Raw genomic sequence first — 25,348 nt, forward strand, 5'->3', positions numbered from 1 at the left:
GATGGAGGGGTGCAGGAGTGGAGTTGGTTGGTGCATGGCATAAAAAGCCAGGTGCAGGGAGTCGGGAGTCGGGTAGTAGCGCAGCGGATTAAGCACAAGCGGCTCAAAGCACAAGGACCAGAGGCTCAAGGACCAGGGGCTCAAACAGGGATCCCTGTTTGAGCCCCTGGCTCCCCACCTGCAGGGGAGTCGCTTCACAGGCGGTGAAGCAGGTCTGCAGGTGTCTATCTTTCTCTCCCCCTGTCTTCCCCTCCTCTCTCCATTTCTCTCTGTCCTATCTAACAATGACGACATCAATTACAACAACAATAACTACAACAACAATGAAAAACGACAAGGGCAACAAAAGGGAAAAAAAAAAAAAAGCCAGGTGCAGAGAAGCACAAACAACTTTATCCTCTGGCATTGTCCAGGTTTTGTGGAAGTGCTTCGGCTGACTTGACTGACAGGCATAGATTAAAACATAATGATTTTTCACTGGTGATTGGGGGAGAGCTGGGAAATAAGCCAGAGCCACTAACTATTCTTTCTTGTGTGAGCTAATCAAATGCTGCAGTTAGGTTTCTCAAAAGTACGTATTTCCTATGACTTAAAAAAAAAAAAAGGTACATTCGGGCAGGGGTAAATAGCATAATGGTTATGCAAAGAGACTCTCATGCCTGAGGCTCTGAAGTTCCAGGTTCATAAACCAGTTGAGCTGTGTTCTGGTTATAAAATAAACAAACAAACAAAAACCAAATAAATAAATAAGGAACATCCAATGTCTTCAAAGTCTCTACTGCCTACTACAAGCAAAGTTTCCAGTCCATAAAGACATCAGCCTACTTTATGGTTCCAAAGAACAGAACCTACCACAGACAAAGAATATGGAGTTAGGATTGCACATCATTTGGACCTAATCATTCTCCCCTAGGAGAGGTGGCAATCAAGGACCAGAACAGGCCTTTCATGCCACTGTGAAAGATACTCAGACAAAACATAATCTTCCACCTTTTCCCCAAGCAAAAATCTACCAAACAACCCCACAAGTTTCAAACCAAGCGGTGTGTGTGTGTGTGTGTGTGGGGGAGATCCTGTCCCACAACACAAACCTTTGGAGCTCAGTACTTTCATGCCTGAATTTAGCACCAAATGTCAGAATCATACTGGGCTGATGTTGCCTATGGCTATGAAAATAAATACATCTTAGAAGGAAAACAAAAAATGCAAGCAAAATCAAGGTGGTAGGGGGTAAAGTGCTGAGCTCTCAGGCTTGAGGTCCCAAGTTTGATCCCTGACTGCATGTTTCAGGGTGATGCTCTGTCTCTGTATGTCTCTCTCATCTATCTTGCTCATTTACTAACAAATACAGCTTTTTAAAAATTGCCACCAAGATTACCCCTGGGGCTCAGTGACAGTACTATGAATCCACTGATTCCGGTGGCCATTTTTAATCCCCTGCCCCCTTTTCTGATACTAGATAGAACTGAGAGAGATTGAGAGAAGAGGGGAGGGAGGGAGGGAGAGAGACTGAGAGACACCTGCAAACCTGCTTTACCACTGTTGACGTGACATCCTGAAGGTGAGGAGTAGGGGCTTGAACCCAGGTCCTTCTGTAACAAATACATTTTATTTATTTACTGATTTACTTATTTATTTACTTATCCAAAGCACTGCTCAGCTCTGGTTTAGGGTAGTGTGGGGGGACTGAACCTAGGATTTCAGAGCATCAGGCATGAGAGTCTCTTTGCATAACTATTATACTATCTACCCCCTTACCCAACAAATACATTTTTGAGAAAAATCAAAGGCTTATGCAGGGCTGAAAACTATAAGCAATTCCTACAAGGTGTTTAATCGTTGTTAGATGCAACAGCTCTTTCTGTTTGGTCTCTTAGGCCTTCTCACAGTTCTGCCTTACTGAATTTCCTTTTTTTTTTTTTCTTTTACTAATTAGAGGGATGATAGTTCACAGTGCAGTTGTCAACTCATGGATACAATTTTTCATTATCCATAACAGATCTCTGCAGAACTTTCACCCACAGCTTCACTCTGTTCGTTCTCTCTATCAGAGCCCTGCTCAGCTCTGGCTGACAGTAGTACTGGAGGTTGTACCTGGGACCTCAGAGCCTCAGGCAGGAGTCTTTCTGCAGAACCACTGTACTGTCTCCCAGCCCGTGTGCTTCCTTTCTTAACAGAATGAAATCCGATTCTGCGTAAAAGCAAAGGACTGAGACTCTGGTTTCTGCCTGGGACTAAGGCCTGTCCAGGGCCAGGATATGTGTGCGAGCAGACCAGGTGTGCGGACACCTGGACGCCAACAGGTGCTCCACTCCCCCCTCGGTCTGCGCCTGCGCTCCCTCCGCAACCCCCACGCGAAAGCCGACAAGCCCGGGAGAAACCAGAGGACTGAGGCCGCGGCTGCTGAGACACAAACCCGCGTGCCGGGGTGCAGGACTGCCACCAAACCGCCCCGGAGTCGCCTCCTGGGCTCACAGGGTCCAGAGCAGGCCGACTTCGGGGAGCCCTCGCCACCCAGCCAGTGATCCCCGAGCGCTACTCACACTCACCAGGCGCCGCCAGCCCGCAGCCGGCTCGGACCGTTAGTGCGCCGCGGGCCCAGCTGCAGCCCGAGAGCTCCCACGGTGGCGCCGCCACGCCACGCCACGCCCCACGACGCGCCACCGCCTCTTCGCCCTGACGCGCCCTCTGATTGGCTGTCAGTACGCGGGCGTGGCTTATCCACCGCGGGCCTGAGCGCGTCCCTGACATTTGCGCTTGCGCGCCCGTGGCGCTTGGGAGACACGCTCAAGCGGTGGGCTCTGGCAGCTGGGTGACATCCCCAAGCACTCGAGAGCCGGCGGGCGCTGTGGGCGCCGCAGGTGAGCTGCACGCGGGGACAAGCGCCCCGGGGCGGGCTCTGACAGCAGCGCCGAGCTCAGTCTCATTGTTGACATTTTACCCGCCTACTATGGTGTCCGCTCTGTCACTCAGGTCGCCAGTAATGCCAGTGGTAGCCCCGATGGGCGCAAAGGCTACTTAGCGTGATGGGTCTGTTAAGGGGGGAGGGAGCCGTTCTCCAGTTCCCTCCTGTGGGGTTCTAGAGCGACGTCTACAATGCAGAATCCCAAAGAGAAGTTGTCTTGTTTTAGGGAGAAAGTAAGGGCAGAAAAAGAGAAGAAAGTACAAGCAGTGTCGGTGTTGTAGACCCTCGAAAAAGAGAGGGAGACTGAGACCAGGCCTCCTGGTCTTCCCAACTTTCTAGTCCCTGCTGGGGAAAGGCGGGACGGGACCCTCAGGGGATGTGCTTCCGACTTTGTCTTCAGGGAGTGAACCTGGGGCCTCTGACATCTCAGGTGTGCAAGTTGCTGTTGTAACAGGGTGAGCTCCTCCTATAGATATATTTACAAAAGAGGTATCAAATGGAAACGTATTTGTGTTATTTTTGCCTGTTTTTCTTTTCTTTTTTTTCCTTCTTTGAATCAGAAGAGGATTCACTTCATTGATACAATGAAGGTGATTATTCACAAACTGGAACTAAAATCACCATGAGGTTGAAATGATTCAGTTCTTGTACTTTAAATATCTCAAACAGCAGCACTGTGCTTTGGCTGGTCCCAAGGTAGTGAGTTATCACAATTGGTTCCACAGTCAGTTACAGCTCGAACTCCTCCTTGTATTTTTGCCTAATTTTCTTTCACTCTGATGTGTGGATGAAAAACTGTTAAAAACAAAACACATTTCCGCAGATGTAAATATCATTGTGCTGTTTTATTCCCATGAAAATCAACTCGGTCCTCTAACTAGTTGAATATATTCAAAATCTATAAACTGCCTCCTCTACTCAACACTTTAAAAAAAAAAAAAAAGGGGGGGGTCAGGCGGTAGCGCAGCGGGTTAAGCGCACATGGCGCCAGGTGCAAGGACCCCGGTTCGAGCCCCCGGCTCCCCAATTGCAGGGGAGTCGCTTCACAAGCAGTGAAGCAGGTCTGCAGGTGTCTGTCTTCCCCCTCTCTGTCCTCCCCTCCTCTCTCCATTTCTCTCTGTCCTATCCAACAATGACATCAACAACAACAACAACAATAACCACAGCAACGATAAAACAACAAGGGAAACAAAAGGGGAAAAAATAGCCTCCAGGAGCAGTGGATTCATAATGCAGGCACCGAGCCCCAGCAATAACCCTGGAGGGGAAAAAAAAAAAAAAGTCTTTAAATGATTCTCAAATTCCCCAAATAAATGCACACAGGAAGAGAATGTCCGTTGCCGTTGTATTGAGTAACCGCAAGGTGTCGCTGTTAACAATTTGTATTTTTCAATTGCTCTACTGAACCTCTATGAGGTACTCTGCTCAGTCAGAGCCTCTCACAAGGAAGTCTCAGGGCCACCATGCTCTTAATGCTCAGTTCAACTTTGAGGTCCCAGGTTCAATCCCTAGCACTATCATAAACCAGAGCTGAGTAGTGCTCTGTCTCTCCCCATCATTTAAATAAATAAAATGTCATCCATCGAGAAGTCAAGTTATTGAAAACTTGGTCCTTCACCAAATATAGTGGGTTTCTTTCTTGAGAGAGATCACAGCACTGAAGCTTCCTTCAGTGCAGTGGAGGCCAGGCTTGAATCTAGGCCATTCACATGGCAAAGCAAAGTAATGCAGAGAGAGGGAGAGAGAGAGAGACAGAGAGTTACTTTGCCAGCTCTAGATGGTAGGCTTCAAACTCACACTAAAGTGCTTCTCCAGGAGGCTGCCAAGAGTGACTAGGCTTTTCATAAGACCCTTCCCATTGTTTTTTGAGCTGTTTTTGTCCCATACTTTGTCTCCCAACCAATAATGACAGACCAGTGTACAAGAGATAAAAGCTGGGGTTCCTGCAGGGAAAAGGGGTGGGTTGGTGGGTGGGTGACCCTTGAATCACCCGGTTTGTAAGGTGGAGAAATGGCCTCTGGAATAAAACTGGTCTCCTGTGACAGGATGGAGAGTAGGGAATGCTACCTAGATGGGTGATCACCAGTACTTCTCACATGTCTCAAAGCAGATGCAGGCTCCTTGCTCTCTATGTATTTCTCAACAATATAGCTTCCCCTCTTATCAGTTCGTGGATTTGGTGTGTCACAATTGAAAGGGAGTGCTACCTGCCATGTAGCAGGCCGATGGGAAGAGCTTGAGTAGGGGCCAGGTGGTGGCATTCATGGTTACCACATGCAAGGACCCAGATTCAAGTCCCTAGTTCCCACCTGTAGGGAGGGAAGCTTCACAGTAGTACAGCAGTGCTGCAGGTCTCTCTCTCTTTCTCTCTCCATCTCTATATCCTTCTTTCAATTTCTCAGTCTCTATCAAATATTTTAAATAAAATATTTAAAAAGAAAAAAATTAAGATGTATGGGTAGTTATGATAATGGTGACATGAATTTTAATGGTTGAGCTCCTTGGGACTGGTGCCTTGAACTCGAGTCCTCACGCACTTTAATATGTCTGCTCAACCAGGTGTGTCACAGCACATCCCATCCCCGACCCCCTCCCAGCAAAACTCTTTGATGACAGAATTCCACACTGCAACCACTTTTGTTTGTTTCTGACTTTAGAGCTCCACTGACATGGGCTCAAAAAGTTTCCGAAGCAGAAAGGACCTGCAAAAATACTCTCATGCCTGAAGTTTCAAAGGTCCTAGGTTCAGTCTCCCTCACTTCCATAAGCCAAAGCTGAACTGGTAAGAAAGTCAATAAAAAGGGGGTCAGGCGGTTAAGTGCTCCCATTACAATGCACAGGGACCAAGGTTCAAGCCCCTGGTCTCCACCTGCAGGGGGAAAGCCTCATGAGTGGCGAAGCAAGGCTGCAGGTGTCTCTCTGTCTCTCTCCCTCTCTGTCTCTCCACCTACCCTCTCAATTTCTGTCTCTATCTAATAGATAAATAAATACGATATTTAAAAAATCAATAAACAAAATAACTATGTCAAAGCAAAGACACTGCAGAGTAGTAGCAGGAGAGCACATTTCTTTGCAGAAGCCATAGTGCCTACTTTCCTGGGAGTGCATGCCTTGCTTTGCCAGCCCGGGCCCCCAGAGCAGGAGGCTCAGGGTTTGCGAAGGCGCCCACAGCCCCATCATCTCAGCTTCCTGCTTGCAGATGGCTCGGTACTCGGCACTGGGCAGGGCTTGGCCTGCTGGGCGGGGCGGGGCTTGTGCGGGCTGGGGGCGGGGAGGGCGGGGCTTGTGCGGGCTGGGGGCGGGGAGGGCGGGGCTTGTGCGGGCTGGGGGCGGGGCGGGCCGCGCTCAACAGTCGGCGCGGGGTTGGGCGGGGCCGGGCGCGTGTGCTGGCTGCGGGAGGAACCAGGTCGCGAGTGGGAACGGGGCGCGGGCAGAGCGCACAGGTGAGCGGGGCGCGGGGGGCGGGGTGGGAGGTGTGGAGCCCCCTTCGGGGCCGGGCCGCGGAGAGTGAGCTTGGCCTCACCCAGGCTCCGCCGCCCGCATAGGCCGATCAGGCTGCAGAGGGACCCGAACCCGTGGCAGTGCCCGGACCTTTCTGTCAGCTGAGGGTAGGTGTCCCTGCGCCACCCCCCCCCCCAGTCGCCGTGCAGGGGGTCCCGTGTTTATAGCTCACGCAAGGTCATGGGCTGAGCACCATTCTGTTGCTAGGGGCTGAGGGGGAGTAAACTAAGACTTGTGGTCTACTTTGCAAAAAAAAAAAGCAACCTCCCATTAAAAAGTCATCTTTTTTTTTCCCCCTGCACTCCTAGGTGCAGCTGGCTCAAGCAGCTTCAGGCCTCCTTGCTGGAGGTGGCAGCGCCCCAAGGGGACCCAGTCTTGTGTCCCAGTGAGTTGCTGGGTGGTGGCCTTCCCCAGAGCTTTTGCTGAAAAGGGGCCTGGGAGCAAGCTTAGTGATGCTTCAGATTGCAGGTTCTGAATCAAACAACAGCTCCCAGATCGGGTTAAAACTCCATGAAGGCTTAGATGAAAAAGTGGGAAGGTTTTCATATTTGAGTCCTGCTCTGAGATGAGAGCGTCGGGTGTCTAGGGGAGAGGTTTTCTTTCCTTTCTCTTCTTTCTTTCTTTTTCCTTCCTTCCTTCCTTCCTTCCTCCCTTCCTTCCTTCCTTCCTTCCCTCCTTGCTTCCTAAGTAAAGACAATCAGAGAGAGAAAGAGACCACAGATCCAAAGCTTCCTTGAGTGCAGTGGGGGCTGGTCTCAAACTTGGGTCGCACACACAGTGGCAAAGCAGTACACTACCCACGTGAGCTATTTCACTGGCCCAGGGAAGAGATTTTAAAAGATCCTGCTGACCTGCAGAGGAGTCGCTTCACAGACGGTGAAGCAGGTCTGCAGGTGTCTCTCTCTCCCCCTCTCTGTCTTCCTCTCCTCTCTCCATTCCTCTCTGTCCTTAAAAAAAAAAAAGAAAAGAAAAGAAAAAGAAAAAGGAAAGACAAGAAAAGAAAAGATCGTGCTCCTGGAAAACATCACTAGCTCCTCAAGAAGCTTCCTTGAAAGAAAAAGATAAATAGGGTTTCCTTGGCAGAGATGGCAAACCTCTCAAGTGAATGACTCCATGTCCACCAATGGAAATACACGGACTTTTCCCATCCCCTTGTCACTGGGATGCAAGAGAGGAAACTTCCTGGCTCAGTCGGAGGGTCCTGGAAATTAGATGTGTGTATGACAGTGATTTCACTCCATTCAAACCTATGCCTCCCCATCTTCTTGCCCACTGGACAGGGTTAAGGTGGGTTCTGCCACCATCCTGTCCCTTTCTCTGCCCTCGTTGCTGTGTTATCTTTCAGACTTTCCAGGGTCCCTCACTTCGCTTAGTTCCTCCTCATTCAGTGACGGGTAACAGCTGATATGTTGGCTCAATTTAGAATGTGACATATATTTATTAAATCCAGTGTGGAGATGTAGAGATCTTTGACTTATATTTCTTATTAATCAAAAGAGTAAAATAAATATTAGGTAAGGGCAGATGTGATCATCTGAGATATCATTGCAGTCCAAGAACATTTGCCAGCAGGCGCCGAGTTCACTTTTTAAAATTTTTTAAATTATCTTTATTTATTTATTGGACAGAGACAGGTAGAAATCGATAGGGAAGGGGGTGATAGGGAGGGAGAGAGATAGACACCTGCAGCCCTGCTTCACCACTTGTGAAGCTTTCCCCCTTGAAGGTGGGAACCAGGGGATCGAACCTGGGTCCTTGTGCATTGTAACACGTGCGCTCAACCAGGTGCACCACCACCTGGCCCCGAGTTAGCTTTTTTTTTTTTTTAACAATCTTTATTTATTTGATAGAGACAGCCAGAAGTTGAGAGGAAGGGAGAGACAGAGAGACACCTGCAGCACTGCTTCACCACTTGTGAAGCTTTCCCCTTGCAGGTGGGGACCAGGGCTTTGAACCCAGGTCCTTGCGCACTGTAACATGTGCACTCAGTGAGGTGCGTCACCACCCGGCCCCTGAGTTCACTTTTTTTAAGCAATGTTGTCAGAGTATGGTCATGTGTCATACAAAATTTACCTTTTTCAAGTATACAGTTTTTTTAAAAAAAATATATACTTATTTTCCCTTTTGCCCTTGTTATTTCTTATTGTTGTTGTAATTATTGTCATCTTTGTTAGCTAGGACAGAGAGAAATGGAGAGAGGAGGGAAAGACAGAAAGAAAGAAAGAGAGAAAGATAGACACCTGCAGACCTGCTTCACTTTCTGTGAAGCGACTCCCCTGCAGGTGATGAGCCGGGGGATCCTTTCGCTGGTCCTTGAGCTTTGCACCACATGCACTTAACCTGCTGAGCTATTGCCTGACTCCCTACAGTATTTTTTTAACACTTTACTTTTTATTTATATTTAATATTATTGTTACTGTTTACCAGAGCACTGATCAGCTCTAGTTTATGGTGGTACGGGGGCGGGGGGGGTTTGAACCTGGGACCTTAGAACCTCGGGCATGAGAGTCTGTTTGCATAACCATTATGCTATCTACTCTCACCCCAAGTATACAGTGTTTTTAAAATAGACAGTATTGGCTTTTTAAAGTTGTTATAAGACAGGTTTACATAAATGTCACTATTTGAACAACTTGAAGTGTGCAAGTCTTTGGTATTGAGTACACCTGCAATGTTACAGCCATTACCACTACTCCCAAAACTGTTTCAGCATTTTAACAGTCTCATCATATGGATGAGAAAAAATTACAAAAAGGTGATCTTGACTTCTAAACTCCCTTCTGACTTGTTGAGTTATCATTTATTCATTTCTGCCCCTAAATACAAAACTGTTATTAAGATGCTATATACCCTGCTTTATCTTCATGTGACAGTACCTGTAGTTCCCTATAATGGAAAAACTAAACAACTCTTTCAAATTTAAATGTGCTACTGCTCTTCCTAGCATTTTTGACACAGTAGAGCGATACAGATCTTTGGGTGACATTTATATGCCCACTTTGATTTGCAAAGGATGTCACATTCAAGCTGCCGTTAGACTATTTGGCTTGCTCTCTTGCCATTATTCTTTCCTGCTTTTATAGTTGCTGGATAACCTTCTCTTTCACAAGCAGCATCCTTGGGCCTTGAGAAACTAGGAAAACCCACACACGAGTGAATTGCCTTAAAAGTTTATTTTAAATTTAAAAGTGCTTTAAAATTTAAAAGTGCTTTTAAATTTAAATTGCTTTAAAAGTTTATTTTAAATTCAGAGTGTTTTGAATCTGTACCTAATCTTATTATTCTAAGAGTCTTAGCTTCTCCTTGCCTGTTGGATTGCTTTTGTGGGTATCAATTTCTTTTTTACCATCTTTTTAAAAATCATCTTACTGGGGAAATAATGCTTTACAGGACAGCTATTGACAGGTGGGTACAGTGTCTTATCTCTCCGTGATAGATGTCTGCACGCCACTTCCACCACCAGCCCGTCTTTCTTTACCATCTTGTCCTGGGGACCTGATACTTGTTTTTTTTTTGTTGTTGTTGTTGTTTTTAAACATCCTAAAAAACAAAACAGAACTATTTGTGGCTTCTGGCTGTTTCCAGCCAAAGAAGGTTGGCAAGTTTTTGCTATTAACAAGAAGAGAACTCCCTTGGGTATTTGTAAGAAGGCTAGGTCAGGGTAGAACTTTGCCACTGGAAAAAAAATATAATTGGCCCTATATTTCAGCAGGCTTGGCAACAGCCTCCAATCCCACACCTTCAGATGTGGCGTGTTCCCTATGTGTGAGAGTGATAAGTGCTCTACATCCTCTTGAAACTCAATGAACACCACAGCCCAGTTGCGCTGTATTGAACAATACTAGGAGCACTGGGTTAGTAGATATATTATTGGGGGAATGAATAGTATACAGTAAATACAATTGTGGGTACAAGTTTAACATCAGTTTTCTGCAAAACACTCTCATCTCCACCATCATGTACCAGGACCTGAAAGCCCACTCCCTGTCCGTCCCCCAGTCCTTGACTTTGATGCAGTACACCAAACCCAGTTCAAGTTCTGCTTTGTATTTTCCCTCCTGTTCCTATTTCTCAACTTTTGTCCATGAGTGAGATGGAATACTGGGTTCTAGTTCTGGCCTGAACCCTGCCAGTAACTTGAACAAACCATATAACTTTTGCAGGTTTATATTGCCACTTATAAATGAAGTGGGCTTAAGTACGGGGTAAATTCAGTTTGCTTAACTTAGACTGGGTTTGCTGTATTACCAAAGACTGGGGAAGGGCAGGGTGGTGTCCTGGTGCATGATGGTGGAAAAGGACTTAACTTGGGGCTGAGTGTGTTTTGCCAACACCTGTCACAGAGAGATGACAAACTGTACCCATGTGCTGATAGCTGTACCATAAACCATGAACCTCTCAGTAAAAACTAGCATTCCCATGGCTTCCGACTAACTCCTTGATGTTGTCTGACAATTTTGTATTTTATATTCTACCATGAGGCTACCTTCTAAAGTTTAATGTGAAGATTACGTTTTCTTTTATCTTTATTTACTGGCTATAGGCAGCTAGAAATTGAGAAGGAAGGGGGAAGTAGAGAGGGAGAGAGTCTGAGAGATGCCTGCAACACTGCTTCACCACTTGGAAAGCTTTCTCTCGGGGCGCTTGAACCTGGGTCTTTGCACACTGTAACATGTGTGCTTATCCAAGTGGGCCACCACCCGGCCCCCTGAAGTTGTTTTATACTGCTGTCTTCTGACTCTGAGCCTCACAGAAGGTACATTGTTTATGCTGGAGTTCTCTGTATTCCCTGGTCTATTGCTTTCAGCCCTTGGGATTTCTAGTGCCTCAGTTGGAGAAGCCTGGGACTCAGAGGACCCCTGGTTCTCTTGTAACTCTGATGTGATTTCATACTTGAAGTAAGTGAGTATCCACTATCTAGCTTGGGACTATTACAAATCTCTGTCAGGGAATATACGAGTGAGTCATCAATTAGTAAGACTTCCCACTGACAGTCAGAGTTGGCAGTTCTACTGTATGTAAGAGCCATTTCACCAGGAACTGCATGCAGTGTCAGACTTGGATTGCAAAGCTAGAAAGCCCCTTCATAGATGTCGTCTTTGCTGCTGTCAACCTTTCTTTGCTGCAATTGTGCTTTTGTTTTTCCTGCCTGCTAAGTGGATTAAAAGTCTATTTGGGTAACGATGGCATCTGGAGATGACAGCCCTGTCTTTGAAGATGATGAAAGGTAAATATCATGCATCTGAAGCTTTTGAGATTGTTTGAGTCAATCAGAAGAGTGGTTTGTTCAGCCTGCTTTTTAAAACCTACATGTATGTTTTTAAAGATTATTATTGTATTTATTTATAAATGTAAAGATAGAATGAGAGCATCATCTGTCATATGCGCTGCTGGTGACCAGACTCCAACACTTTGTCCACTTCCCAGGCTGCAGCCTCCCCCACTTCCACCTTTTTTTTACTTATTTTTTTTTCCAGAGAGGGAGAGACACAAAAGTACCACTCCACAGTCCATGGAGCACCACAGGTCTTTGTCATTGGTGCTCCCATGTGCTGCCGGGGATCAAACCCAAGACCTCAAACATGTTAAATAGGAACTCTTATCCACTGAGCCAGGGACATCCCGCAGCCTAAATTTTTAATGACACATTGTCTAAAATTATAGACTGCATAATTCTGCTTGTCTTTGAGTTAGAGCAAGGGTTATAAGTTCCTGGCATGAGATAACACCATTGGTGTGGCATCCTTTTCCTAGAGCTAGGGTGTAAGGGCTCTAAGTCTGCAAAATGTTCTTGGTGGACCAGAGAGATAGCTCAGTATGTCAGAGCACAAGGTTCTCATGCCTGAGGCTCTGAGGTCTCAGGTTCAATCCCTGGTACCACCAGAAGCCAGCATTGAGCAGTGCTTTTGTCTCTCTCACTCATGAAAATAAATCCATAAATAATTTTTAAAAAAATTTTTGTCAGTCACTTCAAAATGATGTGAAATCCATCTCCTTTCTCTGATTTAGAGCTTACAGAGGAAATTAGAATGAAAAATGTGGAGTGTGCAATTTCAGGAGCCAGAATCCTGGGTGTTAATCTCATCTCTACCATCACTGTCACTGTAACTCTGTATCATGTGCTCTTAACCAGGCGCACTACCACCTGGTTTCATCACTGATTTTGAATGAGCTTTGTTCCTTTTTGAGCCTCAACTTTCTTCTTCTTTCTTCTCTGTGAGTTGATAGATGTTCTGCTTTTAACACAATGCCTGGCACACAGTAAACACTTAATAAGCAGGGCAGGGTGGGAGAAATGACATAGTTGTTATGTAAACAACTCCCATGCCTGAAGCTCCCAGGTCCCAGGTTCAATTTCTAGCACCACCATAAGCCACAGCTGAGTAGTGCTTTGTTAAAACAAAACAAAACAACAAACAAACCAACAATAGCAGAAACAACAAAAACACTTCACTGTTAGCTGCCATTATACATATTTTTTCTCTTAAAACACAGGTTTTATATCACTATCAAAATACTGACTATATGGCATAGATGCATTATGTGTGTCATCCACATAGAATACATTTGTAATATATTTTTTAAAGTATAAATATCAATTTTATGTGTTTAAACTGTGCCAGAACTATTTGACCAAACAGAATTCTTTATCTTAAAATCAAATTTCCTCAAAGAATGACAAGAATGAGTAATTTCTTTCTAATTTTTCTTCTTTTAAAAATTTATTTATTGGATAGAGACAGCCAGAAATCAAGAGGGAGGGGGGCGATAGAGAGGGAGAGAGACAGACAGACACCTGCAGCCCTGCTTCACCACTCATAAAGCTTTCCCCCTGCAGGTGGGGACCAGGGGCTTGAACGTGGGTCTTTGTGCATTGTAACATGTGCACTCAACCAGGTGCGCCACCACCTGGCCCCTCTTTCTAATTTTCCTGACTAATTTCTTTGAAAGAGGAGGGGGAGGAAAATAAAGAGATTTGCAGCTCTACTTCACTGCTTGCAAAGCTTCCCCCTTGCAGGTGTTGATTAGAGGCTTGAACCCACGTCCTTACACACTGTGGTGGGTGTACTCAGCCAGATGCACTTCTGTCCAACTCCAAGCATGATTATTTTCTATTACAGGAAGCTCTTGCAGGACTTTTCATATAATAAATCAGAACCCTCTGTTTGCTAAAATGAATCCCCAGATTATTCTTGTTTTGGAGTGATTGGATCTTTAATGGAAAAAGAAAAGCACCAAAATGGAATTTTATATTTTCTTTCATTTCTTTCTTTCTCTCTTTCTTTTTTTCAGATGGATACAGGCAAAGAAATGGAGAGAGAGAGAGAGAGAGAATGAAAGAGATCACAGCACCAAAGCTTCCTGTGATGTGGTAGCTGGGCTCAAACCTGGGTTTTACATCTGGCAATGCAGCACACTGTTCAACTGAGCTATTTTGTCAGCCCCAAACTGTACTTTTTAACTGGGGGGTGGGGGTGGGGAGTGGAGTTATAGGGAGAAGTCAAACTTTTTTTACTGGCCTAGTTGAGCATTATTCTGCAGCCTAGTTTAGAACACTAATGGGGACAGAGAGATTTCTAACCTTATTAATATGAAGGTGACTTTGTGAGGGATTATCCGACTGCACACCCGTATATAGTAGTTTGATCTTGAAGGTGCATGAGAAGGTGAAGATGTATTGTGAGCAAGCCTTAATAAGGTCACATCCTAATTGGATGAAATAGTTACTCTAAAATTGGTGGGGTGCATTTATAATTGTTTTATTTTCTTCCCTCAGTCCTCCTTGTAGCCTGGAAAAAATGACAGACCTTGTAGCTGTCTGGGATGTTGCCTTGAGTGATGGAGTCCATAAGATTGAGTTTGAACATGGGACCACATCAGGCAAGCGTGTGGTGTATATAGACGGGAAGGTAGGGAAGAAATGGCACTTTATAAAAACGGGTACTGAGAAACTTAGTTTGTTAGTGCATAGCCTCATTTTCCTGTCCAAAGCAAACTTAAGATCAGTTACAAAATCCATAGACTGAATATTAGTATTTAAATTGCCTTTATTTCCAAAAACCCATGCCTTGTGAGTTAATAATGTCACGTCTAAAGAACATTACCAAATGATCACTTTAGTTAGCTGTTCCTAAAGTTAGTTATCACCTTTTCTTCCACTGATGTATTTTGGCTTCTACATCTTACACACAGGAGGAGATAAGAAAAGAATGGATGTTCAAGTTAGTGGGCAAAGAAACCTTTTGTGTTGGAGCTGCAAAGACCAAAGCAACCATAAAAATCGATGCTGTGAGTGGTTTTGCTTATGAATATACTCTGGAAATCAATGGGAAAAGCCTCAAGAAGTATATGGAGAACAGGTCAAAAACCACTAATACGTGGGTATTGCACTTGGATGGTGAAGACATTCGTGTTGTACTGGGTAAGTGTGTTGACTTCCTGTGACGGTCATGCTACGACCACTTCCTCTGATGATCCAGACCTCATCTGAGCACTTTGAAGAGCAGACTATATGTATGTCCTGTGTGAATTAAGTATTCATTTAATGATTGGATAAAACAAAAAGGTTTTAGGATTTGAGGATTATGAAAAAAGGAAGATTGATGTAGACACTGTTGGATTTGCCCTTTTTCTTTTCTTGTCTTATGTTTGCTTTATTTTGTTTTGTGGTTGTGTCACTGGGACTTCACTGTTCTGGGCCAGCTATTTAAAAATAGAATGAGAGAGGCAAAGGGAGTGGGAGAGAGGGAAAAACACCTCAGCACAAAACCTACCGCCAGTGTGGTGGGAGGCAGGCTCTAACCCAGGTCACGTGGCTTTAAGGCTATCCGAGTGAGCTGCTTTGACAGCAGTATTGCACATTCAAAGCATGTTGAAAGGCAGTTTGAAATTTATCATCAGTAAATAGGAAATTTCTCTGTATGTAGCAGTAATTTAGAACTGCCACATACTAAAACTGCCAAAGCCCAGATGAAGTGGATTTTACAAAATACAAAGTAACAAGCTGCTAATCTTTAAGCTAAATTCTCTTGTCACCAGTGGCCTTCTGTGTTTTCACAGAAACGTGCAAGACAAACTTTAAAAATTATTTTACTTATTTGAAAGATATACGGGAGAGAAATATGGAGAAGCCAGAGCATTGTTCAGCTCTGGCTGATGATGTGCTGGGGATTGAGCCTGGGACCTCAGAGCCTTAGGCAGGAAAGTATTTTGCAGAACTATTATGTTATCTCCCCAGACCAAAACAAATATCTTAACCATATGTTCCTTTTTCTCTCTCTCTGTCACTCCTAGTATTTTCTTTCTTTCTTTCTTTCTTTCTTTCTTTCTTTCTTTCTTTCTTTCAAGATTTTATTTATTTATGAGAAAGATAGGAGGAGAGAGAAGGAACCAGACATCACTCTGGCACATGTGCTGCCGGGGATTAAACTCGGGACCTCATGCTTGAGTCCCCAGCCACCACATGGTAGCATCTTTCAAAAGAGGCAGCTGCACCAAACAGTGATCTGCCATTTCTCCTTCTCTCTGTGTCCCCCTCCCTGTTTCTTACCTTTTATTTAGAAAAAAGAAAGTTCACTTAAAGTGGTAGAATTTTGCAGGTGGGAAGCCCCAGTGGAGCCCTCTGGCGGCCAGAAAATTATAACTTCGCTCTTAATACAATTTCAGTGTTCCTCTAGAAGAGGTTTGACTTCAATGGGGGATGAGATGGAGGGAGAAGGCAGGCCTCACAGACATTTACGCAACAGACTTTCATATCTAAGGCACAAGGGTCCCGGTTCAGTCCCCAGCACTACCATAAGCCAGAACTTAGGTTAATGCTGTGGTTGATAGAATCAAAAGAATACACACACATACACACTATAAAAGATTCAAGGGGTGGGCCCCAGGGGTTGGGTACCTGGTTGAGCACACGTGTTACAATGTATAAGGACCTGGGTTCGAGCCCCTACTTCCCACCAGCAGGGGGCAAGTATCACAAGTGGTGAAGCCAAGTTGCAGGTGTCTCTCTGTCTCCCTCTCTATCTCCTCTTCTCCCTAAATTTCTGGCTGACTTTATCCAATAAATAAGGATAATAAAAAAAAATTAAAAAATAAAAAAGATTTGTGGGCAAGGAGATAGCACAACAGTTCTGCAAAAGACTTTTATGCCTGAGGCTCACACACACACACACACACACACACACACACACACACACCCACCCTATGAGGAACACAGAGAAGGGTCAGAGCACTGCTTAGCTCTTACATATGATGGTAGAGTATTGACCTTGAGCTCAAGCCTTGCACATGAAAATCAGCTGTGTAGTCTTTGGTCCTTATTTGAATTTTTTCCTGAGTTCTATTACTTCATTCTGAAGAGTCTTTCTAATCCTTAGGGTTTTGCTTTCACACTTTTATGGCAACGTAGTTTCTCTGAAATCATTTTAAAATGTTTTCTCTTTCTTAAGCATGTCTTTCTGCTACATTATTATTTGTAAAGATGGTGTCCTGTTCATTTTTATCATTTTCCTTTTAGATGGAGACAAGTTGGGGGTGGGGAGAGACAGAGAAACTGCAGCTTCTTCAGTGCAATAGAGGCGCGGCTTGAAATGGGCTATCCACATGACAAAGCAGTGCACTATCCAAGAGAGCTATTTGTTGGCTCTACTTTTGTCATATTCTAGTAGACATTAATCAGAGAGAAGAGTGAGTGGAAGAGAGAGAACCACATGTGATGCTTGGGATCAGACTCAACCTCAAGCTAGAGAGTCCTATGCTTTATCTACTGTGTCACCTCCTAGGCCACAGGTTTTTTTTTTTTAAAATATTTACGTATTTATTTTTAATTTCTTTAAAACACTATTTTTTATTTTATTTTAATATTTATTTATTCCCTTTTTGTTGCCCTTGTTGTTTTATTGTTGTAGTTATTATTGTTGTTGTTGTTGTTGATGTCATCGTTGTTGGATAGGACAGAGAGAAATGGAGAGAGGAGGGGAAGACAGAGAGGGGAAGAGAAAGACACCTGCAGACCTGCTTCACTACTTGTGAAGTGACTCCCCTGCAGGTGGGGAGCCAGAGGCTCAAACCAGGATCCTTACGCTGGTCCTTGTGCTTTACGCCACGTGCACTTAACCCGCTGCACTACCACCTAATATTTTTAATTTCTTCATTGGGGGATTAATGGCTTACCGTCAACAATAAAATACAATAGTTTGTACACGTGTAACATTTTTCAGTTTTCCACCTAACAATTCAACCCCACTAGGTCTTCCTCCACCATCATATTCCTGGACCTCCACCCTCCACCCCCCACCCCAGAGTCCTTTACACCAACTCCAGTCCAAGTTCTGCTTTGTGTTTTCCCTTCTGTTCTTATCTTTCAACTTCTGTCTATGAGTAAGATCTTCCCATGTTCTTCTTCTCTTTCTGACTTATCTCAATATGATTTGTTCACACTTCATCCAAGATGTGGTGAAGAAGGTGAATTCACCATTTTCAATAGCTGAGTAGTATCCCATTGTGTATATAGGCCACAACTTGCTCAGCCACTCACCTGTTGTTGGACACCTGGGTTGCTTCCAGGTTTTAGCTATTGCAAGTTGTGCTGCTAAGAACATAGGTGTACACAGATCCTTTTAGATGATTGTGCTTGGTTCTTTGGGATATATCCCCAGGAGAGGAATTGCAGGGTCATAATGTAGGTCCACGTCTAGCCTTTCTGAGTGTTCTCCAGACTTCAGGGGGATCTCTCTGTCTCTCTCCCTCTCTTATCTGCCCTCATTCTCTCGATTTCTGCCTGTCTCTATCCAGTAAAGATAATTTTAAAAAAAAATAAGAGCAAATGTTTTGTTGCATTATGAAGAAAGATGTTTCTCCTCTTCAGAAAAATTTCAAGGCTATGGAAACTATCAAGTCTTAAAATGTGAAGAGCATAGAAAGTGATGCGTTATCAAGCTTAGCTTTATCTTCTAACTCTAGATGATGATTTTTAAAATATGTGTTACTTTTACAGAGAAGGACACAATGGACGTCTGGTGCAATGGCAAAAAAATGGAGACAGCAGTAAGTGACCCTTTGATTCATCTTTGCTCCATGCATGTATGTTGTCAGTGAAATGTTGCTGTGTATCCAGATCCTGGAAATGTCATGAGAAGCCCAGGTCCTCATGGTTAAAAACACAATGAGTTTAGGGGTCAGGCACTGACATACCGTCGAGCAGTATATGTGACAGTGTGCAAGGACCAGGTTCAGACCCCTGCTCTTCACTGGTAGGGGCAAAGCTTCACAAGCCATGAAGCAGTGCTGTTGGTGTCTTTCTCTCTTCTCTCTCCCCTTCTCACCCTACTTCTGTCTCTATCATAATTTTTAAAATAATTATCTATGTGCGTTGAAGTGCTCCTGACTGCAAATTCTGAAGCCCCCCCTTCTCTGGCACTGTATGGGCATCCACCATCTTCCCATTCTTCCTTTCTTCTCCTGAGACAGAGTCTGTCCTAAAAGGAGTTTTTATGCCAAAAATGCTCCCCCCACTAAACGTATGGTGCCTCTGTTTTTTCTTTTTTAAAGAATACTTTTATAGTTTTTTATTTTTAATTTATTTATTTTCCCTTTTGTTGTCCTTTTTTATTGTCGTTGTAGTTATTATTGTTGTTGTTACTGATGTCGTTGTTGGATAGGACCGAGAGAAATGGAGAGGAGGGAGTGGAGCAGTAGTGCAGTGGGTTAAGCACACGTGGCGCAAAGCGCAAGGACCAGCATAAGGATCCCGGTTCGAGCCGCCAGCTCGAGCCCCCAGCTCCCCACCTGCAGGGGAATTGCTTCACAGGAAGTGAAGCAGGTCTACAGGTGTCTCTTTCTCTCCCCCTCTGTCTTCCCCTCCTCTCTGTCCTATCCAACAATGACATCAATAACAACAACAATAATAACTATACCAAGGGCAACAAGAGGAAATAAATAACAAAATAAAAAAAAAAAGAAATGGAGAGAGGAGGGGAAGACAGAGATGGGGAAAGAAAGACACCTGCAGACCTGCTTCACTGCCTGTGAAGTAACTCCCCTGCAGGTGGGGAGCCAGGGGCTCAAACCGGGATCCTTACTATGGTCCTTGCTCGTTGCACCACATGCATTTTGCTTAACCTGCTGCGCTACTGCCCAACTCCCAGTGCCTCAGTTTTTAGCCTTGTTTACATGGTACTCTCAGTGTCTGATGGCACATGGGCAGATGGGAAGGGTTTGTGTACAAAGCCCAGAAGCCAGGTCGAACTTGTACACCTGCAGTGCCAACCCCAGGAGAAAGAGAAGCTATAGTGTGCTCAGCAGCCGTGGATCCTGGATCCCCCAGGGACTCCCAAGTGTTACATTGCTGTGGGTACAGAGTGATAAAACAGTCCTGACTTCAAAAAGGAGTGAAATATGTCACAGGGCTGGGGAGACAGCATAGGGGTTCTTCAACAGCAGTTCTTGCGTGCCTGAGGTTCTGGCCTCCCAGGTTCAATCCATAGCACCACTGTGAGTCAGAATTGAACAGAGCTCTAGTCTGTCTTTCTTTCTCTTTCTTTCCTTTTTTCTTTCTCTCTTTCTTTCTTTCCTTTTTAAAAAACTTTTTATTTTCTTTATTGAATTGAGACAGACAGAAATCAAGAGGGAAGTAGGAGATAGAGAGGGAGAGAGACAGAGAGACACCTGCAGCCCTGCTTCACCACTCGCAAAGCTTTTCCCCAGCAGGTGGGGACCAGGGACTTGAACAAGGGTCCTTGTGCACTGTAACAAGATGCACCACCACCTGGCCCTTTTTTTTTTTTTTACCTCCAGGGTTATTGCTGGGGCCCAGTGCCTGCACTATGAGTCCACTGCTCCTGGAGGCTATTTTTTCCCCTTTTTGTTGCCCTTGTTGTTTATCGTTGTTGTTATTGTTGTTATTGCTGACATTGTTGTTGGATAGGACAGAGAGAAATGGAGAGAGGAGGGGAAGACAGAGAAGGGGAGAGAAAGATAGACACTACAGACCTGCTTCACCACCTGTGAAGCGACCCCCTGCAGGTGGGGATCCGGGGGCTCAAACCCAGGATCCTTACTCTGGTCCTTGTGCTTTGTGCCATGTGTGCCTAACCCGCTGTGCTACTGCCCAGTTCCTGGTCTTTCTTTCTGTATCTCTTTTTTTATAATAAACAAAATATTTTTAAAAAGTAATAATGTTTAGGCACACAAGAACAGAGAGAAAATGGAACCAAGGTGCAGAAGGAGCTGAGTCTGTGTGTGGAGATGCCCGGATGATCTGAGGCTGGTAACCGAGTTGGGTTGCCATCCCTGTGACTTCAGCCCCATGAGGTTTGCTGCTGCAGTCACCTTCCAGCCAGCTGCATGGTGTGGTAGCTGCCATTATCTCCTTTATCTGTTACAGGTGTGCGGAGGTATGGCGAGGACTTGGGGGAAGCAGGTGGGGGGGGGCGGTAATCAGACCACAAAGAGCCTGCCGAGTCTCCTAACTGGTGGCTTCTGAAGAATTGCCCAGGCCAGAAAGTGCAAGGCATAAAGATGAGAACTTTCCTGTTGCTTAATGCTGATGGCTAGCTCACCAAGGGAAATCTAACCAGGACTCACCCAGTAAAACTTTATTCTCAGTGTTTGAGATACTCCAGGTTAAGTCCACCGATAGACTTTAAAATATATATATATATGTCAGGGGCCAGGTGGTGGCGCATCTGGTTGAGCGCATGCATTACCATGCACAAGGACAAGGATTTGAGCCCCCGCTGCTCACCTACAGGGGAGAAGCTTCATGAATGGTGAAGCAGGTCTGCAGGTGTCTTTCTTTAGCCCCCTCACCCCTCTCAACTTCCCTTTGTCCTATCAAATAAAATGGTCGTCTGGAGTGGCACTTCCCTAGTGCCAGCACAGAGCTCCATCGATAATTCTGGTAGGAAAAAAGTTATTAGGTGGGACAACAGTATGATGGTTCTGCAAAAAAGACTTCCCTGCCTGAGGCTCTGAAGTCCCCGGTTTAATTCTCAGCACCACCTTAAGCCAGAGCTGAGCAGTGCTCTGGTATCAAAAAATGTAAATATAATAAAATATAAATAGTAATATTATAATAAAAATATAATTTTATTACATGAAATGTAGATTTGTAATATAACTGAAATAGATTTCTAAACAACAGTCTTTAACTCCTTTATTTATTGATTGATTTTTTTATTGATTTAATAATGTTAGGCCACACCTGCCCCAGTGGGTCCCAGTGGGCCCTTCAGATCCACCAGGTGGATTTCCAACAAGTATAGATATGGCGCCTCCAGGCAAAGCAGCACTGTGCTTCAGCTTGAGCCTTCCCCTCCCTCCCCTCCTGCTCTCACTGTCCACAGGCCGTCACCAACCTTCAGAGTTGCTTTCCCAGAAATCCCAGCTGTTCTCTCATGAAGTTTGTGATGTTGTTATAATATCTGTTTTCTGGAGGAGAGTCAGCTTTGCATGATTAGATAGCTACAGCTCCATCCCAGAAATCCTCTCCAGTTCTTTTCATCTCACAGCATCCCAGCCAAGCCCAGAGATTTGTCAGGTTACCCAAAGGCTACTTCAGGGATTGCATTACTCGGGCTGCTGTTACAGAAAGGATGTAGTTGTGTTTTGTTTTGTTTTTTCCTTTATCAGAGCTCAGTATGAAAAAAGTAGAGAAGCAATCTGCACTGCCAGAGAGAGAGAGAGAGAGAGAGCACTAGTCCAGAGACGCTGTTCAGCAAACCTCCCACAGAGATCCTTTGAACAGATTCTTCCCAGAGTTGGCAACAGCCTTCTGAGCTTGACTCAGCCTGTGCTGTAAGATTTTTAAAAAATATTTATTTATTCCCTTTTGTTGCCCTTGTTGTTTTATTGTTGTAGTTACTATTGTTTTCATCATTGTTGGACAGGACAGAGAGAAATGGAGTGAGCAGGGGAAGACAGAGGGGAAGAGAAGGAGAGACACCTGCAGACCTGCTTCACCGCCTGTGAAGCGACTCCCTGCAGGTGGGGAGCTGGGGACTTGAACCCTGATCCTTACACCGGTCCTTGCATGCTGTAAGATTCTTAAAGCTGGTGGCCTAGGAGCTGGCACAGTAAGTGCCAGGCTCTCAACCATGAGGTCTTGAGTTTGGTCCCTGGCATCACCTGTGCCAGAGTGATGCTCTGATTCTCTCCCTACTCTACCCCACCTTCTCATAATAAATAAGTATATTTTTAATTAAATTTTTGTATTTGCTAGGACAGAGAGAAATTGAGAGGGATGGGAGGGTTATAGAGGAGAGGCACCTGCAGACCTGCTTCACTACTCTTGAAGGCCCCCACCCCCAGGACCCAGCACATGGTAGTGTGTTTATTCAACCAAGTGTGCTACTGCCTGACCCCTAATAAATAGATTTAAAAAAATAATAAATAACATTGTTGGACATCACTGGGGCTTCAGCGGCTCCAGAATAATTTTTTCAGATAAAGAGACTGATGCATACACACACACACACACACACACACACACACACACACACACACACACACACACACACACACACCATCACACCACACCTTCCTCCAGTGCTGTGGAAGCCAGTGGTGAACACATAGCAAAGCAGTATGCCATCCAAATGAGCTATTTCACCAGCCCATAAATAAATAAGATCTTTGAACAAAAAAATGTATGTCTGATATGCAAAATGCAGGACACCATCAGTTCATCTTTTTACTTTTAAAGCTTCACACTTAAATCGTGTGTACATGACACTATTGGGGCCGAGGACACTGTAGACAGAGAGACTGCTTCTGGGACACTAACTCCCCTCTCCTCCCTGGTCCAGGGCGAGTTTGTAGACGACGGCACTGAAACCCACTTCAGCATTGGCGCCCACGACTGTTACATAAAGGCCGTCAGCAGTGGCAAGAGGAAAGAGGGCATCATTCACACGCTCATCGTGGACAATAGAGAGATCCCCGAGGTTTCTGAGTGACCTCGCATCTGAAGATGTCCGGATCAGGACTGTGAAAAATGACTGCTAAGGGGAGGTGTCCACTTAGTCTTGCCATGATTCTATTTTGTTACTGGAAACTAATGTTCCAAGAGTCAGGGCTGTGAACAACCTCCAAACCTGCAAATTCATTCTGTCAGTAGTGTAAACTGTTTTAGAGTGAAATGGAAGCTCAGGTGAGCCCAAAACCATTCCTGTTTTACAAGAGGAACTTTTGCTATCATAAATGTTTAATAAAATTGGTGCTGCTTTTGTTTCCAAAAAATGAATCTCCATCTATTTTTCACCTGTACAGATAAGTTGTTGCCCAAGTTTAAAGCAGTTGGCACATACAGATGTTTTAACTAAAGAAATATTTTCTATCTGGAAACTTAACTATTAAGGTATTATCAAATAGTGTCACATAAGAACTTAATTAAAAATGCTTTCCTAAAAATGTACCAGTAGTTGCTTTTTAAAAAATTAGCATGGTGAGGACAAAGTAAAAAATAAAGTCAAGATGGGGGGGCCAACAGGTGGTTGGTTACCTCATGAGGACCTGGTTCAAGCACTCAGTGCCCACCTGCATGGGGGAAGCAGGGTCTCTCCTCTCTGTTTCCGTGATTTCACCTTTTTCCTAGAGGAAAGGAAAACAGCCACCAAGAGCAGTGGTGTCATGCAGTCACTGAGCCTGGTGGCAAAAACCATCACACAAGGGGCCAGGTGGTGGCACACCTGGTTGAGCACACATACTACAATGTGTAAGGACCTGGGTTCAAACCCCTGCTCCCCAGCTTCATGAGTGGTAAAGCAGTGCTGCAGATGTCTTGCTCTCACTCCTTCTCTGTCTCTCCCCTCTCAACTCTGTCTCTATCCAAAATAAGTAAAATATATTTTTTAAAAGTTATCAAGTATAGTGTGTGTGTATATATATATGTATGTGTGTGTGTATACACACACACACACACACACACACACATACATATAAAAAGCAAGAGGAGAAAGTAAATTTCACCTGGCTGGACCAGTTGCACCCTCAGGCACTGTTTTGAGTCAGCATAGTTGCGGCTGGAAGGTGACTTACTCTGAAGAACACACTGTTATCACCATGTCCCCTTGAGGACCTCGAGGTTTGAGCTCCTGGTCACTACATGGGATTAGACAAGCTTTAAGAAAAGTGAAAGGACATCTCTCCTCTCTCTGACTTTTCTCTCTCTGACTTTTCTCTATCTTCCTCTCGCCTTCTGTCTCTTGCCATCTATCTAAAAAAGAGAAAGAGGTGAAGGCTGCTGGAAGAAGTGGAGCCACCATGCTGGCAAAAAAAAAAAAAAAAAAAAGTCACAGCCATGTCACACCAGACCAATGACTTGACTCACAGGATCTACCAAGTTAGAATGTGATCATTGGAATTATTTGTTTCAGTCGTCTTCTTTCAAGGTAATTCAAGGCCAGGTAGAGTCTCAAAGCAGAGCCTTTTACCAGGGTGCTTCCTGAATGTCCCTGATCGTCCATGAGGGGGAATTCCCCATCTTCTCGGCTTGCTGTTTTCAGTAGGGTAGCCACTAATCATGTAGCTATTTAAACTCAAGTTAATTCAAATTAAATGCAACTTGGATAATGTGTTGTTTTGCTGTGTGTACACCCCAGGTTCAAGCCTGGTCCTCGCTGTAATGAAGGGAGCTACAGGACTGAGGTCTCTTTACCTCTCTAAAAATAAACAAGGAGATAAAATGCAACAGCTCAATTCCTCTCACCTAGACTCTGTAGATGTGAAACCTGTCCACCACTGCTCCAAGTCCTAATGCATACCACTGACACCACTTTACGTGTGCAGTGGAGACACAAGCATTAAATCCAGACCATCATATCCAATTAATGTGTCAAAACTGTCCCATGACAACTCACCACCACCATCTTGCAGGCATCAGGCATACAATGTGCTGAGAGAAAGAACCAAGGTCATATTATCCATGGACAGACAAGACAGACA

At 44.7% G+C, this 25,348-nt stretch overlaps 2 protein-coding genes across 8 annotated transcripts in view; one reads left to right on the top strand and one right to left on the bottom strand.

Moving 5' to 3' along the window:
- CEP70 (centrosomal protein 70) overlaps window positions 1-2,667 on the bottom strand; it is a 56,257-nt gene extending 53,590 nt beyond the window's left edge. For 2 of the 3 annotated variants that reach the window (XM_060196433.1, XM_007518854.3), the window contains exon 1: window positions 2,544-2,667. The gene's annotated coding sequence lies outside the window, so the exon portion shown is untranslated. The remainder of the gene's footprint in view (window positions 1-2,543) is intronic. The other variant, XM_060196426.1, reaches the window with a different exon arrangement.
- Window positions 2,668-2,710: 43 nt separating this feature from the next.
- FAIM (Fas apoptotic inhibitory molecule) lies at window positions 2,711-23,819 on the top strand. Of its 5 annotated transcripts, XR_009551211.1 has the most exons (6): window positions 11,219-11,633; window positions 14,184-14,316; window positions 14,600-14,828; window positions 18,402-18,451; window positions 20,589-20,716; window positions 23,212-23,346. XR_009551211.1 is itself a non-coding variant. In XM_016186312.2 (5 exons), the coding sequence occupies exons 2-5, from the start codon at window positions 14,206-14,208 to the stop codon at window positions 23,359-23,361; spliced, it is 540 nt and encodes a 179-aa protein (XP_016041798.1). In that variant the 5' UTR covers window positions 2,711-2,861; window positions 14,184-14,205; the 3' UTR covers window positions 23,362-23,819. The 5 variants fall into 5 exon arrangements, 4 of the variants coding, with proteins under 4 accessions (XP_016041798.1, XP_016041797.1, XP_060052450.1 ...); XM_016186312.2 differs by lacking the exons at window positions 11,219-11,633; window positions 20,589-20,716 and adding an exon at window positions 2,711-2,861 and having other exon boundaries at window positions 23,212-23,819; XM_016186311.2 differs by lacking the exons at window positions 11,219-11,633; window positions 20,589-20,716 and adding an exon at window positions 6,247-6,348 and having other exon boundaries at window positions 23,212-23,819.
- Window positions 23,820-25,348: the final 1,529 nt, after the last annotated feature.

This window comes from Erinaceus europaeus, chromosome 1, assembly GCF_950295315.1.
Source record: "Erinaceus europaeus chromosome 1, mEriEur2.1, whole genome shotgun sequence".
NCBI lineage: Eukaryota > Metazoa > Chordata > Mammalia > Eulipotyphla > Erinaceidae > Erinaceus > Erinaceus europaeus.

What these genes read in the sequence shown, in the direction of transcription:
- FAIM (XM_007518853.3), top strand. Translation starts at nt 11,590, where the DNA reads ATGGCATCTGGAGATGACAGCCCTGTCTTTGAAGATGATGAAAG. An exon ending in TGGTGTATATAGACGGGAAG is followed by an intron (nt 14,317 to 14,599) that starts GTAGGGAAGAAA and finishes TCTTACACACAG; the next exon opens with GAGGAGATAAGAAAAGAATG. An exon ending in AGACATTCGTGTTGTACTGG is followed by an intron (nt 14,829 to 18,401) that starts GTAAGTGTGTTG and finishes TTACTTTTACAG; the next exon opens with AGAAGGACACAATGGACGTC.